General features: G+C 43.1%; 1 protein-coding gene across 4 annotated transcripts in view; it reads left to right on the plus strand.

Annotated features, from left to right (window-relative positions):
- The window catches only part of DSTYK (dual serine/threonine and tyrosine protein kinase), a 68,904-nt gene that overhangs the window by 34,971 nt on the left and 16,230 nt on the right, over window positions 1–17,703 (plus strand). For all 4 annotated transcript variants that reach the window (XM_003938326.4, XM_003938327.4, XM_010348962.3 and 1 more), the window contains exons 3-9: window positions 6,688–7,357; window positions 12,599–12,831; window positions 13,214–13,297; window positions 14,004–14,180; window positions 14,545–14,674; window positions 15,654–15,810; window positions 16,237–16,369. In XM_003938326.4, the coding sequence (XP_003938375.1) occupies window positions 6,688–7,357; window positions 12,599–12,831; window positions 13,214–13,297; window positions 14,004–14,180; window positions 14,545–14,674; window positions 15,654–15,810; window positions 16,237–16,369 (1,584 nt within the window). The remainder of the gene's footprint in view (window positions 1–6,687; window positions 7,358–12,598; window positions 12,832–13,213; window positions 13,298–14,003; window positions 14,181–14,544; window positions 14,675–15,653; window positions 15,811–16,236; window positions 16,370–17,703) is intronic.

The raw sequence follows: 17,703 nt of genomic DNA on the forward strand, positions 1-17,703 counted from the left end.
GCCCTATGTGAAAACAAACAGGAGAAACCTTTCAAATGCCCCATGAGAATGGCATGAGAGGAGAATTGGAAGTAAAGATAGCTAGAATATGGGGACAAGGATTGAGGTCAAGGCTGTGCAAGGAAAGGACAATTATTAATATATAGTTGTATACTTTTCCATATGGTGTAAACCTGAGGCTTCAGAACTCTAGAGAAAGCAACAATATCTGCTACCTACCAACTTTAGCCTGCGTACATAAGTGTTTTCTGGGTTTTTTGTTTGCATGTTTGTTTATATCTTAGAGACGGGGTCTCACTCTGTTGTCCAGGCTGGAGTGCAGTGACGTGATCATTGCTCACTGTAACCTCAACTTCCTGGGTTCAAGGGATCCTCCAGCCTCTGCCTTCCAAAGTGCTGGGATTATAGGCATGAGTCACTGTGTCGGGCCACTGTTTTCTGTTTGAATTATTAGTTGGTAAATCATCCTTTGTTATAATTGAGTTTTAGTAAGTGCCATGAGCTACAGAGTAAGGATTCTTCACCTGTAAGAGCCAATATTCTTAGAAAGGGATCAGTCTTCTTCGGTGATTGAGTGATTACTTCTTGGCATTTAAAATAGTGTCACTGGCTGAGCACAGTGGCTCATGCATATAATCCTAGCACTTTGGGAGGCTGAGGCAGGAGGGTCACTTGAGCTTTGGAGCTTTTTGTTTGTTTTTGGTTTTTTGAGACAGAGTCTTGGTCTTGTTGCCCAGGCTGGAATGCAATGCTGTGATCTTGGTTCACTGCAACCTCTGCCTCCTGGGTTCAAGTGATTCTTCCGCCTCAGCCTCCAAGTTGCTGGGATTACAGGCATTCGCTACCATACCCGGCTAATTTTTGTATTTTTAATAGAGACGGGTTTTTGCCATGTTGGCCAGGCTGGTCTCAAAATCCTGACCTCAGGTGATTCACCCAACTCGGCTTCGCAAAGTCCTGGGATTACAAGTGTGAGCCACTGTACCCGGCCAACATCAGGAGTTTTAAGACCAGCCTGGGCAACATAGTGAGACTTTGTCTCTACAAAAAATTTAAAAATAAATAAAATAAAATAGTGTCATTTTACACTTTATGCCCACAACAAAACCAAATAGCTATATTCTGATGTTTGTAGAGTAGCAAGCTCCTTTCTATTGCATTTCTTAATCCTGCCAAGAAAATGGGTGGCAACAGATCACCTTCTGTAAATTCCATGGATTTATGCAGAATGCATTCTATAAGACAAATCTCTTTAGGAATTCTGTGACTCAATACGGGAATTATGGGTTACTGTCATGATTCCTTGAGATGCTTTTTTGCTTGATTGAGTTAGGAGCAAAATGCTTACTCATTGCTTTATTCTTGGAGTAGAGGCAAATGCAATTTCAGATAAATGTGTGGGATAAAATGTGTGGGATGGGAGTTGAAGATAGAAGATTTTGCATATACTGATTGAAAGCGGCTTTGAGCATCATTTCTTCATTAATTCATTCCATGTCTATTTACTGGATGCTTACTAAGTGCCAGGCACTGTTCTAGGTGCTATGAAGGGATATAGCTGTCCATGAAACAGTCTGAGGCCATACTTCCTCTCAGGTGGCCATACTAAGGCCCATAACAGCTCTGGCTCATCCTCTTTATATTAATTTTTATTTTTTCACTCCCTGTCTCCAGGAGACAGTGCTGGCTTCCTTTTTGTTTATAACTGTCAGGCATGAGTCATCCCTTCACTGCGAGTATTGCAGAATTGCATATCACAATCTAGCCTAATTTGTACCGCTGCCAGTCTCCACCAGCAGCTCTTTGCCTATCTTCTGACAATCATGATACTCAGAGCAGTGAGACCAACTGCATACTTTAGTCAGTTGGGGAAGGGAGAAGAGAGAGCGTGATACCTGTTTTCTATCCATTGTTGTTTAGTACAAGGTATATTGAGGAATAGGCAGCCTCTTTCTGGGTGCCAGTATTTCAGGCTATGCTCTACCATTAGAAAGCCCAAAATCCATTTTTGTTTTTTTTGAGGCAGTGTCTCACTCTGTTGCCTAGGCTAGAGTGCAGTGGTATGATCCTGGCTTACTGTAGCCTCCGCCTCCTGGGTTCAAGTGATTCTCATTTTTAGCCTGCCAAGTTCCTGAGACTACAGGCATGTGCCACCATGCCCAGCTAATTTTTATATTTTTAATAGAGAATGGGTTTGGCCATGTTGGCCAGGCTGATCTCAAACTCCTGGCTTCCCAGAGTCCTGGGACTATAGGCATGAGCGAGCCACTGTGCCTGACTTCTAAAATGCATTTTTTAAATAATGAATTTACATCTATAAGCAAATAAAGCCAACTGTCTTTTAAAAACAGTATTGGGCTAGGCGTGGTGGCTCATGCCTATAATCCCAGTACTTTGGGAGGCTGGGGCAGGTAGATCACCTGAAGTCAGGAGTTCGAGACTGGCCTCACCAACATGGCAAAACCCCATGTCTACTAAAAATACAAAAATAAGCCAGGCATGGTGGCAGGTGCCTGTAATCCCAGCTACTCGGGAGGCTGGGGCAAGAGACTCACTTGAACCCAGGAGGTAGAGGTTACAGTAAGCTGACATCGTGCCACTGCACTCCAGCCTGGGTGACAAGAGCGAAACTCTATCTCAAATAAATAAAATGATCCTTTGAGGAAAACCTGAAAGTTTACTTTAGAATTTCAAGATAATCTATCAGAAAAAAACAAGCAAACAAAATTCTTTGTGGAATTTTCAAATAATACTTTGGTTTTGAATATTTAGGCTTTATTTATTTATTTTTGAGACAGTTTTTTGCTCTTGTTGCCCATGCTGGAGTGCAATGACACGATCTCAGCTCACTGCAACCTCCACCTTCCGGGTTCAAGTGATTCTCCTGCCTCAGCCTTCTGAGTAGCTGGGATTACAGGCATGCACCACCATGCCTAGCTAATTTTGTTAGGTTAGGCTGCTCTCGAACTCCTGACCTCAGGTTATCGGCCCACCTCGGTCTCCCAAAGTGCTGGGATTACAGGAATGAGCCACTGCACCTGGCCTAAGCTTTTCCTTTAATAAGTTTGCTTGGTTTATTTATGTCTTTTTAAAAATGTATATATTTAGGGCAGCTTTGTAATATAAAAAATTTTCCACTTATAATTCTTTTTTTTTTTTCAAGATGGAGTCTCACTCTGTCGCCAGGCTGGAGTGCAGTGGCTCAATAACGGCTTACGGCAACCTCCATCTCCTGGGTTCAAGCGATTTCCTGTCTCAGCCTCCTGAGTAGCTGGAATTATAAGTTGCATCACCAGCTAGTTTTTGTATTTTCAGTAGAGACGGGGTCTCTCCATGTTGGCCAGGCTGGTCTTGAATTCCTGACCTCAAATGGTCTGCCCACCTCAGCCTCCTAAAGTACTGGGATTGTAAGTGTGAGCCACCACACCCAGCCTAATGTAACTGTTTTCCTTTCTTGGGATTCTTTTTAGTCTTTATCTCATTATTTATATGCGATTATAATGTTGGCATTTGTGCAATTGTGGATTCTATTTTAAACCTTAAAATTTCTTATTTACCAACTTTTTGAATGTGCCTCACTGCAGTGATTCATACTCTAGCATGTGTGACTCAGGGTAGTGAAAGGGGGTTTGTTTTGAATAGCAAGATGAGTATTAGGCTAGTCTTCCAACTAGAAAACATACCATGCAACTTGAGACACAGATGAAACAGCAGATTTCTTTCTTGGCTTGGGGTTGGGTAAAGAGTAGATTGACTTATGTAGTGTTTGCTAAAATGACAAATGGTGAGATGCTCAAAGCACTTTGAGCTTTAGGTAGTTCAAAGTGGCCAGGCAAATTCAAGTTATATGACCTACCTGAGAATAAAGCTTAGTTATCTGTGAGGAAAGAAGTTGAAACCTTTGTGCTTTGTTGGAAATAAAAAAGATTTTAAAAATTCAAACAGGGCTGGGCACAGTGACTCACACCTGTAATCTCAGCACTTTGGGAGGCTGAGGTGGGCAGATCGCTTGAGCTCAGGAGTTCAAGACCAACCTGGGCAACATGGTGAAACCCCTCCCTACACAAAAAAAAATACCCAAAAAAAGTATAAAAATTAGCTGAGGTTGGTGTCTCACACCTGTAGTATCAGCTACTCAGGAGGCTGAGGTGGGAGGATCACTTGAGCCTGGGAGGTTGAGACTGCAGTGAGTCTTAATTGTACCACTGAACTCCAGGCTCGGTAACAGCATAAGACCTTATCTCAAAAAAAAAAAAAAAAGAAAAGAAAATTAATCAAAAATATCTACTGCTCATGCCAGGCATGGTGGCTCACACCTGTAATCCCAGCACTTTGGGAGGCTGAGACGGGTGGATCACTTGAGGTCAGGAGTTCAAGACCAGCCTGGCCAGCCAGCATGGTGAAACCTCATTTCTACTAAAAATGCAGAAATTAGCCAGGTATGGTGGCATATACCTGTAGTCCCAGCTACTTGGGAGGCTGAGGCAGGAGAATTGCTCAAACCCAGGAGGCAGAGGTTGCAGTGAGCCAAGATCACACCATTGTGCTCCAGCCTGGGCGACAGAGTGAGACTCCATCTGTGAGATTCTGTTTCAATAAACAAGTAAATAAACAAACAAACAAAACAAACCTACTGCTCAAATAGAATAAGAAATAAAAACAGAATATTCATCTGAAGGAAACAAAATTGTGTATTTTTTAGACTTCGAATAAAGTAAATGTTCTTCATCTCATAACTGTTAAGGACACAAACTTGATCATATTTGTGTTGAGTTTTTTTATAACTCTAAAATATGCTAGAGTTCTGTGGAGGATTGATTGAGTTTGCAGACCCTGAAGACATCAGGAGTCTTATGTACCTACAATGGTACTATATTGATATGTGTGAGTCCCTAGTTAACTGTTTATACCTAGAATGCCAGGCAAGTAGACAATGTCAGAGACAGAGGAACAACGGCCTCTTCAGTGGATGGAGATGCAGTAGATGTACATATGCTCTTGTGTGTTTGCAGCCTTCACAGGAAAGAAGCAGAACACAAAGTGGATAGTGCAGGCTGGGCAAAGGACCTGTGAAAGGCTTGTTTCTTTTTTTTATTGAGACAGAGTCACTTTGTTGCCCAAACTGGAGTGCAGTGGAGTGATCTCGGCTCACTGCAACCTTCACCTCCTGGGTTCAAGCCATTCTCTGCCTCAGCCTCTGGAGTAGCTGGGCCTGCAGGCGACCACCACCACACCCAGCTAATCTTTGTATTTTTAGTAGAGATGGCGTTTTACCATATTGGCCAGGCTGATCTCGAACTCCTGACCTCAAGTGATCCTCCCAGCCTTGGCCGCCCAAAGTGCTGGGATTACAAGCGTGAGCCACTGTGCTGGCCTAGAGATCATTCTTGAAACTCACTTCAGCAGCTTGGGTATTTCAGTTGGGATCAGGTTCAATTGTGTGTAACAGATCATCAAAAAACAAAAATAAAAAAACCAAAAAGTCAGGAACTTAAAGATAGAGTTTTTGGTGGTTTTTTTTTCCTTGCATATAAGAAGTCTGAAACTAGGTAACTGAGAGCTGATGTGGCAGCTCTGTGATCACCAGAGACCTAGGCTCCCTCTTTCTTTTGGTGTCATCATCTTTAGTGCTGACTTCCACCCTCAGGTTTGCTTTAGGGCTGCTGAGTGATCACTGCTGTTCTAGCTGTCATATCTGTGCTCCAGGCAGGAAGAAGGACAAGGCCACAGGGCATATTTCCTGGTAGAATCCACCCCCTGTACCCTAAAGGGCTTTCCTGGAAACCCCACCCACTTTTTGGACACCCCTATCTGTAAAGGACATTGCCCTCCCTTATCACATGGAGACTAGGTATTGGATAGGCAGATGTTCTCTGTCATACCAAGTGATCATATTCCTAAAGGTATTATTTAGAGTTAGGTGGCTAAGACTTTGGGATACCTACAGACTCAGAATAGGACAGTAATAATGTTTGGTGAAACTGGCTTTAAGTTTCCTGCAATTGATTGATTTGACAGTATTTAGGACATGCTAGGCACTGGAGCCACAATAGTAAGCAAAATAGACCTAGTCCCTGCCTTCAAAGAGTTTACAGACAGATAGGCAAAAGAAGAGTTTTAAATAAGCGGATTATAAATATGTTGAACCTTAAGAAAAGGGAAGTAGAGTGTGCTTGGTTGGGATTGTGTAATAGGAAAGGCTCTATAAGGTTATGTTATAACATGCATTGAGACTTAAAGGATGCTTAGAAGTTAGGTCAGAATGGCAGAGAGGGAGGTGTGAGAGGAGGGCAAGAGGGGGAATGCTCCAGGCCAGCTCACTTCCAGTCTGATAATCTCCGTAACAATTCCTTTTTCTTCCATTATTTGTCTTAATTCTTCATCAGAGGGACTCAGTGGGAAAATCTAAGCAATAAAGGAAGGCAGAGAGCAAATTTTTTTTTATCTGAATGGCTAAGGGTTGCTATCCTTTTTACTTCTTTGTTTTTTCACTCTCTCTAGACGAGTGTCTGCCTTTATAGGCTGCCCCAGTTAGCGTTGGTAACCGAGGAAGGTGGATCAATGGCTGGGGTACCGAAGTCCAGTTGTTCCATTGTAGATCAGGATTTTGGTCTCAGTGTGGGACTCTGGGGAGGCAAGGATTGGTTCTGACCCTGAGGTGCTGATATGACCCCCTTCCCCTTCCAGGAAGTGGACATTGTGGTAGCACCATGCCAAGGCCTCCGGCCCACAGTGGATGTTCTGGGTGACCTGGTGAATGATTTCTTGCCTGTGATAACCTATGCACTCCACAAAGATGAACTTTCTGAGAGGGATGAGCAAGAGCTTCAGGAAATCCGAAAGTATTTCTCCTTTCCTGTATTCTTTTTCAAAGTGCCAAAACTGGGCTCAGAGATAATAGACTCCTCAACCAGGAGAACGGAGAATGAAAGATCACCGCTTTATCACCAGCTAATTGACCTGGGCTATCTGAGCAGCAGTCACTGGAACTGTGGGGCTCCTGGCCAGGATACTAAAGCTCAGAGCATGTTGGTGGAACAAAGTGAAAAGCTGAGACACTTGAGCACATTTTCTCACCAGGTGTTACAGACTCGCCTGGTGGATGCAGCCAAGGCCCTGAACCTGGTGCATTGCCACTGCCTTGACATCTTTATTAACCAGGCATTTGACATGCAGCGGGATCTGCAGATCACTCCCAAACGTCTAGAATATACTCGAAAAAAGGAGAATGAATTGTATGAATCACTGATGAATATTGCCAACCGAAAGCAGGAGGAAATGAAGGATATGATTGTTGAGACACTTAATACCATGAAGGAGGAACTTCTGGATGACGCTACTAACATGGAGTTTAAAGGTAGGTCCCAGAGAGCTTGCTGGGGTGCTGGCATGTAGGAGTCTCTAATGATTTTCCAGCCAGAAATTAAGAACATTAATTTTTAAGGTTAAAGGAATCTCAGGGTAATTTCATCCACCCCACTGTTATCAGCAGGAGCCTACCTGAAAGCCATTTAGCCAAGATGGCCTCTCTCGCTCTCAAAGATCATTGTGGAAGATTTCACCCTCATTCCTTCCCAAGTACATTAGCTTAACTTTTGATAAATTCATTCTAATAGCTCCCTAATCTCCACTTTCTGTCTGTACCCCTTCAACCCCCGATGGAGCTGGAGAGCTGCTTGGAGGATGTTAGTAAATTGTGCTTTAACCTTTGCTCCTTCAGTATGGCTCATGCCTCTTTATTGGTTCTTTTTGTCTCATAGTGTGTTTCTTTTCAAGCCGTTTCTGAAGCCCAGCTCAGAAGGATTTCCTAAAGTTGTGTTTCTAGCCTTTTAGCAGTCCTATTCTTCACAAATGGCTACTAACAAAATTTGGTGAAAGTGATCGGTCAGGTCTTTGGGTGTCTGAGATGCTGCTGACTTTGTATACTGACTTCTATATAAACCTCCTTGCAAGACTAAAATGACATGGTTTGCAAGTTACCCTTTAGAGTCTCAGTTGTGGGTATCCTAATTTCTTGGGAGGCTCTCTGAAAATACAGATGCTCAAGACCACTAAAGATCACTCCAGACTTACTCAGGATTTCTGACATGGGACCCAGCATCAGTATTTTAAAAAAATAACCTCCCTGGGTAGATACTGCTTATTTCGTTTTTCTAGATTTAAGTTATTTGCCCATGGTCACACAGCTAGTAAATATTAGAGGCAGGATTTGAATCCAGACAGTCTGGTTCCTGAGCCCATACTCTTAATTTCCATTCTTTACTGCTTCTTAATCTGTTTCCAGTTACTAATGCTACCTTCTTCCTGGTACCCATCTTCAAAACCTCAGCATGGTCTTAATTGTCTTCCCTTGTCTAATCAGTTGCCAAGTACAGACACACACACACACACACACACACACACACAGAGAGAGAGAGAGAGAGAGAGAGAGAGAGAGAGAGAGAGAGAAAGAGAGAGAAACAGAGTCTCACTCTGTTGCCCAGGTTGGAGTGCAGTGGTGTGATCTCAGCTCACTGCAACCTCCGCCTCCTGGGTTCAAGCAATTCTCTTGCCTCAGCCTCCCGAGTAGCTGGGATTACAGGCACACGCTGCCACACCTGGCTAATTTTTTGTATTTTTAGTAAAGATGGGGTTTCACCATGTTGGCCAGGTTAGTCTCGATCTCCTGACCTTGTGATTCACTTGCCTCAGCCTTCCAAAGTGCTGGGATTACAGGCGTGAGCTATCATGCCCAGCCTTGATTAATTCTTCCATATTGAATACCTACCTGTGCTTTTCTGTTCTGTCTCCTCAAGTCTAACTGAACTATTGTTATCTAACTGATCTCTCTGACTTCTTTCTCCAGTTTACCTGGCTCCCTATTTCTACAAACTAAGTTTAACTCTTCCACCTAGTATTAAAGACCTCCCAAAGCCTAGCCCTTACCAACTTTTCCAGTCTCATTTTGTCACTATGCACTTTACTGTAATTTCTTTTTGAGTTAATCTTAACTTCTTTCTGTCCTCCATGTGCTCCCTTTACTTTTTCTTTACTAACACCCTGCCTTAGACCTGAAACATCTTTGATTTGTCTGTGAACTTCCAAATCCTACCTACCCTTCGGGGCCTGTCTCCCTAATGCCATTTTTCATGAAGTCTTGTTTAATTTTCTCCTTCTTCTTTTTTATTTTTGAGATAGGGTCTTGCTTTAGCATCCGGACTGGAGTGCAGTAATGCAGTCGTGGCTCACTGCACCCTGGGCTCAAGCAATCCTCCTGCCTCAGCCCCCGGCATACTTGGGACTACAGGCACATGCCTCCATATCCAGCTAATTTTTTGTGTTTTTTTTTTTGTTTGTTTGTTTTTGTTTTTAGAGACAGGGGTTTCACCATGTTGGCCAAGCTGGTCTCGAACTTCTGGCCTCAAGCAATTAGCCCACCTCAGCCTCCCCAAAAGTGCTGGGATTACAGGCATGAGCCACCACACCTGGCACTGTTTTGATTTTCTTAGCTAATAACAATTGCAGTTATTTGAAATCCCATAGCATTTCATCTGTAACTTATTTCTGGCATATTTTACTTTCCTTTATTATAGTTATTTATGTACTGCTGACTACTTCCTAAAATCCTACAGTTGAAAGAGGATAGGGTCTGTGTCTTATTCATCATCATATTCCTTGCAAATAATAACACTTGTTTATAGTACATCTTTGGAGAATCAATGAGTGTGTGAATGGTGGTATCTAGTTTAAGTTACACTTATAAATACGAAGGAAATACGGTTGACTTTAGCAAGCATAGATTGCCTAATTTCTTATAGTCATTCTAAAGATGAACAGGGATACCTCTTTGGTTAATTCCCCACTGCAGGGAGGAGTTGTTGAGAAGTGTTACTTGCAGTGGAAATCTTAGGAAGTCTTCTCAATATTTGATTAAAGACACCAGAGCATCAATGCCGGCATCACAGTACACGGGATGAAGGGAGGTCAGGACAGCTAGGTTGGGCAGATGGTAGAGTAGTCGGTTGTTCTTACCTTGTTCTAGGTGGAAACAAGAAGAAGAAGATTTAGAAGCAAGCTAGCTCATATCCTATGAAGCCAGATTATTTAATTAATTAATTAATTTATTTGTAGAGACAAGGTCTTGCTGTATTACCCAGGCTGGTAGTGATCCTCTCTGCTTTAGCCCCCACAAAGTGCTAGGATTACAGGTATGAGCCATTGTGGCCAGCGTGGAGCCAGATTACTGTTACTATCTTTTGTTTGTTTTTAAATAAAGGCATTGCATATGTGCTAGGTATCATGATATTCACACTTTATAATTTTTTAAGATAAAAACTATATTTATGGTACTTAATTCAGAGTAATAAAGACACCATCCCCCTAGCCATCCAGTTCTTCTCCATATGTTCTTCTGCACTTGTCTTTTTCATTTAATGTGTATCTTAGCGGGCATTCCATAAGTATACAAATTTGTCTTCTTCTAATGTATTGAACTGAATGTATTGAACTATCCTCTCATTGATGGACATTTAATCTGTTTGTTTTTGGGTTTTAATTTTTTTTTTTTTTTTTTTTTTTTTTGATACAGGATCTTGCTTTGTCACCCAGACTGGAGTGCAGAGGCATGATCTAGTCTCACTGCAACCTCCACCTCCCAGGTTCAAGCAATCCTTCCACCTCAGCCTCCCTAGTAGCTGGGCCTACAGGTGTGCACCACCACATCTGGCTGATTTTTGTATTTTTAGTGGAGACAGGGTTTCACCATGTTGGTCAGGCTTATTTGTTTATTTTATTTTATTTTATTTTTTGAGATGGAGTTTTGCTCTTGTTGCACAAGCTGGAGTGCAGTGGCGTGATTTCAGCTCACTACAACCTCCGCCTCCCGGGTTCAAGTGATTCTCCTGCCTCAGCCTCCCGAGTAGCTGAGATTACAGGTGCACACCACCACACCTGGCTAATTTTTAGTATTTTTAGTAAAAACAGGGTTTCACCATGTTAGCCAGGCTGGTCTCGAACTCCTGACCTCAGGTGATCTACCCACCTTGACCTCCCAAAGTGCTGGGATTACAGGTATGGGCCACTGTGCCTGGCCTATTTATTTTTTATTTTCTCTTTTGCTAATACAAACTGTACTGTACTCATCAGCATTGTACATAGACATCTTGGGACTTGTAAGGGTATACTTCAAGACAAATAATTCTTAGAAGCAAAATAGTTAGATCAAAGGGTATGCATTTTTTTCTTGGTTAGTTCAACATTTTAATAGATATTGGCAAATTTTCCCTGAAGAAGTGGCACCAATTTAAGTTTCCACCAGTAGACATGAGAGTGCCTTTTTAGAAATACATCTTTTTGCAAGTGGTTTGACTTCTCTGAAGTTCTTCTGTCCTCTGATTGACAAAGTAGATGTTCTAATCCTAAGAGATAGTGTGGCATGGTGGGGACAATTGAGTTTTACTCTTTATTTATCCAGTAATTGATTAGAATAAAATTCCTGGCCAGGTGCGGTGGCTCATACCTGTAATCTCAGGACTTTAGGAGGCTGAGGCAGGCAGATCATGAGGTCAGGAGTTCGAGACCAGCCTGGCCAACAATGGTGAAACCTCATCTCTACTAAAAACACATAAATTACAGCTGGCGATTGCCTGTAATCCCAGCTACTTGGGAGGCTGAGGCACAAGAATCACTTGAACATGGGAGGCAGAGGTTGCAGTGAGCTGAGATTATGCCACTGCATTCCAGCCTGGGCGATAGAGCTAAACTCAGTCTCAAAATAACAAAGCAAAACAAAACATAGAATAAAATTCCTGACTCTCAGATTTTTCTCATTAGTATTCTAGGGAACGTGAAATTTTGCAAAGAGCATAGGATTTGGAATAATGAGCACTGGGTTCAAATGCAGGCTGTATTACTTCCTAACTGTACTATCCCCTTCCCATGTCCACTTTGTCCTCTCTTTGAGATTGTTTCCTGATCTATGATACCCATCTAACAAAGTTATTATGAAGATGAAATTAGATTACATGTGCAAAATCCTATTTTTGTGCCTTTCAAGTAGTTTGCACTTCATAAATGTTGTTCCTCCCCTCCTATAAATGTGACATAAAAGCTAGCAAATTCAATAGGCTCATTCTAGACTTGCTCCTTTTTTTTTTTTTTTTTTTTGAGATAGGGTCTCACTCCCATCACCCAGGTGGGAGTGCAGTGGCACAATCACTGCTCATTGTAGCCTCTACCTCCTGGGTTCAAGCCATCCTTCTGCCTGCCTCATTCTTTGATTTTTTTTGTAGCGATGAGGTCTCACTACATTACTCAAGCTCATCTTGAACTCCTGGGCTCAAGCAATCCTCCTGCCTCGGCCTCCCAAAGTGCTGGAATTACAGGCGTGAGTCACTGCACCTGGCCTTAATTGCTTCTTCCAGGATCTTAGCTGCCTGAAGTAGTTGAGGTTTAAATGACCCCTGATCATTGTGAGAGTCAGGCTTCATCAACAAATAATGTCTTTTTGCAGCCATCATCATCACGGTAGTTCCATGGTTCTGATTTGGGAGATGCCTTTATTTAGTGTGTCTGCCCCTTCTTCCTCACAATGAATTAGCTTATTTCTCTGCCTCCATAGACGTCATTGTCCCTGAGAATGGAGAACCAGTAGGCACCAGAGAGATCAAATGCTGTATCCGACAGATCCAGGAACTCATCATCTCCCGACTTAATCAGGCAGTGGCTAATAAGCTGATCAGCTCAGTGGATTACCTGAGGGAGAGCTTTGTTGGAACCCTGGAACGATGTCTGCAGAGCCTGGAGAAGTCTCAGGATGTCTCAGTTCACATCACCAGTAATTATCTCAAACAGGTACACAAAGAATGGTTTTTAAGACATCGTGTCATGGATAACACGTGAAACAATCTGCACAAGCCAACGCTTCAAATTAGGCAAGAATTTCCCCTTCAGCTTCTCACGAATCTTGTTTAAATTTATTTTGTTTTCCTGTCACATGACCACTGCCTGTGGGAGATGTTGGTGAGCTGTAAAATTGCAGTTAAGTTGATAATTATAAAGATGAGGTAGAAGGGCCTAAAAGTCACAAAATAGATAATCAGCTTAAGTTGACTCTGCATATATATTGAGGGATAAGTTGAGTCTGGACTGTGTTCTTGAAATAAATATGATTTATTGCATTTTTGAAATAGCCACACTACTGAGGGCATGTTTTCCTTGGCGTTGTCTCTTTCAGATCTTAAATGCTGCCTATCATGTTGAAGTCACATTTCACTCAGGGTCATCTGTTACAAGGATGCTGTGGGAGCAAATCAAGCAGGTAGGGATCACTTAGAGAAAGGTTTCTAAGCCCCTAGTTGGCTCAAATGAATCCTAGTGACCCCCAATAGGGAACAGATATCTAGGATCTTCTGTTAAGGCAAGGAGGCCATTTGTTCTGGTTTGCCTCCCTGGGAGAATTCTGGTTTATGCCTAGTCTCAAATAATTATTAACAGTGTCCCCTTTAACTCCCAAAAGTTTTGGGTTTAAATGATTTTTATGTTGGGTACTCTTTGTGAACAATGAAGAAAAAAAAAAAAAAAGGTATTTCATGGAGCCGTAAGACTCTATCTACCTCACTAGCCTCTTCATATTTCTTTTTCCCAGCCCAGATCTTTTCTCAGAACCAGGTTTTGTTGTTTCCAGAGGCTGTGAATGTGGTTTCTGTTCTGGAATTTGATCTGGCTCTTATGTAGAGTTATTTACTGACTTCAGAAAGATGATTAGGCACTCTCTGCCACTGAATGTAATATATTAAGTGTTTGTGAGCACGTAGACTAGGCCTGGTGTTCTTTGATGCTTTCCTCTGGGTTAGGACCTGATATTGAGGTAGATGGAATTGCAAAGGAACCTTGGGCTTTGTATGGCTCCCATCTTATGAGCCGGATCCTAATGAATGGGTAACCCAGAAAAGGAAGGGCACTGGGTCTTTGTAGTGGTTCTTATCTCTCATGCTTCAGTGATCTCGCCGTCTTCATCCTGGCAGATCATCCAGCGTATCACATGGGTGAGCCCACCTGCCATCACTCTGGAATGGAAAAGGAAGGTGGCCCAGGAAGCCATCGAGAGCCTCAGCGCCTCCAAATTGGCCAAGAGCATTTGCAGCCAATTCCGGACTCGGCTTAACAGTTCCCACGAGGCTTTTGCAGCCTCCTTGCGGCAGGTTGGTATGTAGGAGAGGAGCATCAAGCAGATGAAGAGCCTCATCCAGATGGGAGTAGTTTGCCGTCTGCTCTTCGTATGAGTTTCCAACTTCCATATTATTTCGTAATTGTTTGACATCCGATTGTCCACTGGTGGGGAATGGGTATGTCCAGGTAGAGAGTGGATAGATGTGGTTATGTATCCAGGAGGGAAAGTTATTTACTGAGAGTCCACTCTGTGCCAGTCTCTGTGCTAAACATGTTACATATATCTTATTTAATTCTCAAAATTATCTCTATGAGGTAGATATTGTTATCCCTGTATAACAGGTGAGGAAGCTGAAGCTAATGACCTAATATGTCCTTCTTCTGTTTCCCTCCCAGCTAGAAGCTGGCCACTCAGGCCGGTTAGAGAAAACTGAAGATCTATGGCTGAAGGTTCGGAAAGATCATGCCCCCCGCCTGGCCCGCCTTTCTCTGGAAAGCCGTTCTTTACAGGATGTCTTGCTTCATCGTGAGTCTGGTTTTCTTATAAATCAATTGGAGGATGGGTCAGGATACCTGACATTCTTATGTCCAACCTCAGAGAATCCCAGTGTCTAAAGCTTCCTGTTTGTAAAGCTGCCTAAACTTTTACTGATGTTTTTGAATTCCTAAAGTCTGCTCCTGCTATTAATATAGTTTAAATAACATGACCAGGCCAGGTGTGGTGGCCCACACCTGTAATCCTAGCACTTTGGGAGGCTGAGGCGGGTGGACTGCCTGAGCTCAGAAGTTCAAGACCAGCCTGGGCAATATGGTGAGACCCCATATCTACTCAAATGCAAAATTAGCTGGGCATGGTGGCACTTGCCTATAACTCCAGCTACTCAGGAGGCTGAGGCAGAAGAATCACTTGAACCCAGAAGGTGGAGCTTGCGGTAAGCCGAGATCACACCACTGCACTCCAGCCTGGGTGACAGACCAAGACTCTGTCTCAAAAAAAAACACAAAAAACCAAAAAACCATATAACCAAAGTTTATTCGAATTAAACCATTTAGATTACTTTCTATTGGTTTAGAATGACACCAGAATTTTATCCCTGGCATGATTATAACTTCCTGGCCTAAAAACAGGTTCACAATGAAGAATCTTACAGGACTGGCACATGCCTGTAGTCACAGCACTTTGGGAGACCATGGTGTGTGGATTGCTTGAGCCCAGGAGTTTGGGACCACCCTGGGCAACATGGCAAAACGCCATCTCTACCAAAACTACAAAAGTTAGCCAGACGTGATGGCACATGCCTATATTCCCAGCTAGTTGGGAGCCTAAGGCAGAAGAATCTCTTGAACCTAGGAGGCAGAGGTTGCAGCGAGCCGAGATCATCCCACTGCACTCTTGCTTGGGTGACAGAGCGAGACTCTGTCTCATTAAAAAAACCAAAATCTTACAGAGGTTGCCCGCGAAGTTCCTACCCCTCCTGCCTTATCTCTGTCTCTGTACCTTATAGGTAAACCTAAACTGGGACAGGAACTGGGCCGGGGCCAGTATGGTGTGGTGTACCTGTGCGACAACTGGGGAGGACACTTCCCTTGTGCCCTCAAATCAGTTGTCCCTCCAGATGAGAAGCACTGGAATGATCTGGCTTTGGAGTTTCACTACATGAGGTGAGTCCTGGTCTCACTCATCTCTATGGGAAAGATCCAGAGAAGAATCTAAAAGCCTGGTTTAGATTTTGTACCAAGAGCTACAGCATGACCCGTCTCTCTGTATTTAGGTTTCAAAATGGTATGGACTAGTGTTTCTGTGTCTAACTCACACATGTGCTCCTTTTAAGGCCTTCACTGCCTTTGCCTGCTCTTTCTCCACCATCCTATTTTCTCAGACGTAGCATTCCATTTAACTTTCTTCTTTCGTCTTTAAGCCTTATCAGTTTTTAGAATCCAGGATTCTTCATCCTTGTTGATGAAGCCATGCTCGGCCCTCTGTCTGCACTGAGGGCTGTTACCTCTGGGCCTGTCTCCTGCATTCTGTCATGGCATGCAGGATTAGAGCCCTAGCCTGGTAGCCCAGACCTCTTTCCTTCCCACTAGGTCTCTGCCGAAGCATGAGCGATTGGTGGATCTCCATGGCTCAGTCATCGACTACAACTATGGTGGTGGCTCCAGCATTGCTGTGCTTCTCATTATGGAGCGGCTCCACCGGGACCTCTACACAGGGCTAAAGGTAAGGAGAGAGCAAGATCCAGCTGGTAGCCAAATCCACGGGTTCGCTTCTGGCTTCTCATCCTCTCCTGTTTATTCAGAGCTTTTAGCTTTCATCAGAGATTGTTGGAGTAATTAGGCTTTATTTCACTTATTTCCAAAAACCCTTAAAGATTTCTCAGCTGGGCATGGTGGCTCACCCCTGTAATCCCAGCACCTTGGGAGGCCAAGGTGGGAGTATCACCTGAGTCCAGGAGTTTGAGACCAGCCTGGGCAATATAGGGAGACCCTCTCTCTACAAAAAATTTAAAAGAGGCCAGGTATGGTGGCTCATACCTGTAATCACAGCACTTTGGGAGGCCAAGGTGGGCAGATCACCTGAGGTCGGGAGTTCAAGCCCTGCCTGACCAACACGGAGAAACGCCATTTCTACTAAAAAATACAAAATTAGCCAGGTATGGTGGCGCATGTCTGTAATTCCAGCTACTCGGGAGGCTGAGGCAGGAGAATTGCTTGAACCCAGTGGGGAGAGGTTTCAGTGAGCCGAGCTCAAGCCATTGCACTCCAGCCTGGGCAACAAGAGTGAAACTTTGTCTCAAAAAAAAAAAAAAAGTTTAAAAGTTAGCTGAGTGTAGAGGCTCATACCTGTAGTCCCAGCTACTCAAGGGGGCTGAGGTGAGAGGATCTCTTGAGCTTAGGAGGCCGAGACAGCAGTGAGCTCTGATCATGCCACTACAGCCTAGCCTGGGTGACAAAGTAAGACCCCATCTCTAAAAATAAAAATAAAAAAAATTTTAAAGATTCCCCAGAACCTGTTTTCACCTCATTATATACCCAGAATACCATCATTCACCACTTGGACCCCTGCGGTGGTAGTAAAAATCTAAACTCCTTCGAAGAGCAGTATAGCTTCCTGTAACTCTGCTCTTCTTTCTCATTTTTGCTCTAAGAGGATAAAGCTAGTTTTTGTTGTTTAGTCAACGGATATTTATTAGTGACTGCTGTGTACAAGGTCCTTCATTAAGCACCATTAGAGATTATTAGAAGGTATAATTGACAGGCACTATTAAGAGAATTGTAGTCAGTGACCATTTCAGGAAGATGTGGAGTTTGAGTTTAACAAAAATACTATGATGGGTAGAATTTGGGCAATTGGAAGAAAGAGGCCATAGCAGGGGGAAGGAACAGCCTAATGCCTAGAACATTTGAAGGCTGGTAAGGACACTGGGCACACTGGAGCAGCTGGTTCATTTTGGGAATCAGGAGACATAATATGCAAAGAGACGTTGGGAATAAATTATACAAGACCCAAAATGTTAAGAATTTCCATAGAACTCAAATTCTGTTATAGACAAT

This window comes from Saimiri boliviensis, chromosome 14, assembly GCF_048565385.1.
Source record: "Saimiri boliviensis isolate mSaiBol1 chromosome 14, mSaiBol1.pri, whole genome shotgun sequence".
Classification (NCBI taxonomy): Eukaryota; Metazoa; Chordata; class Mammalia; order Primates; family Cebidae; genus Saimiri; species Saimiri boliviensis.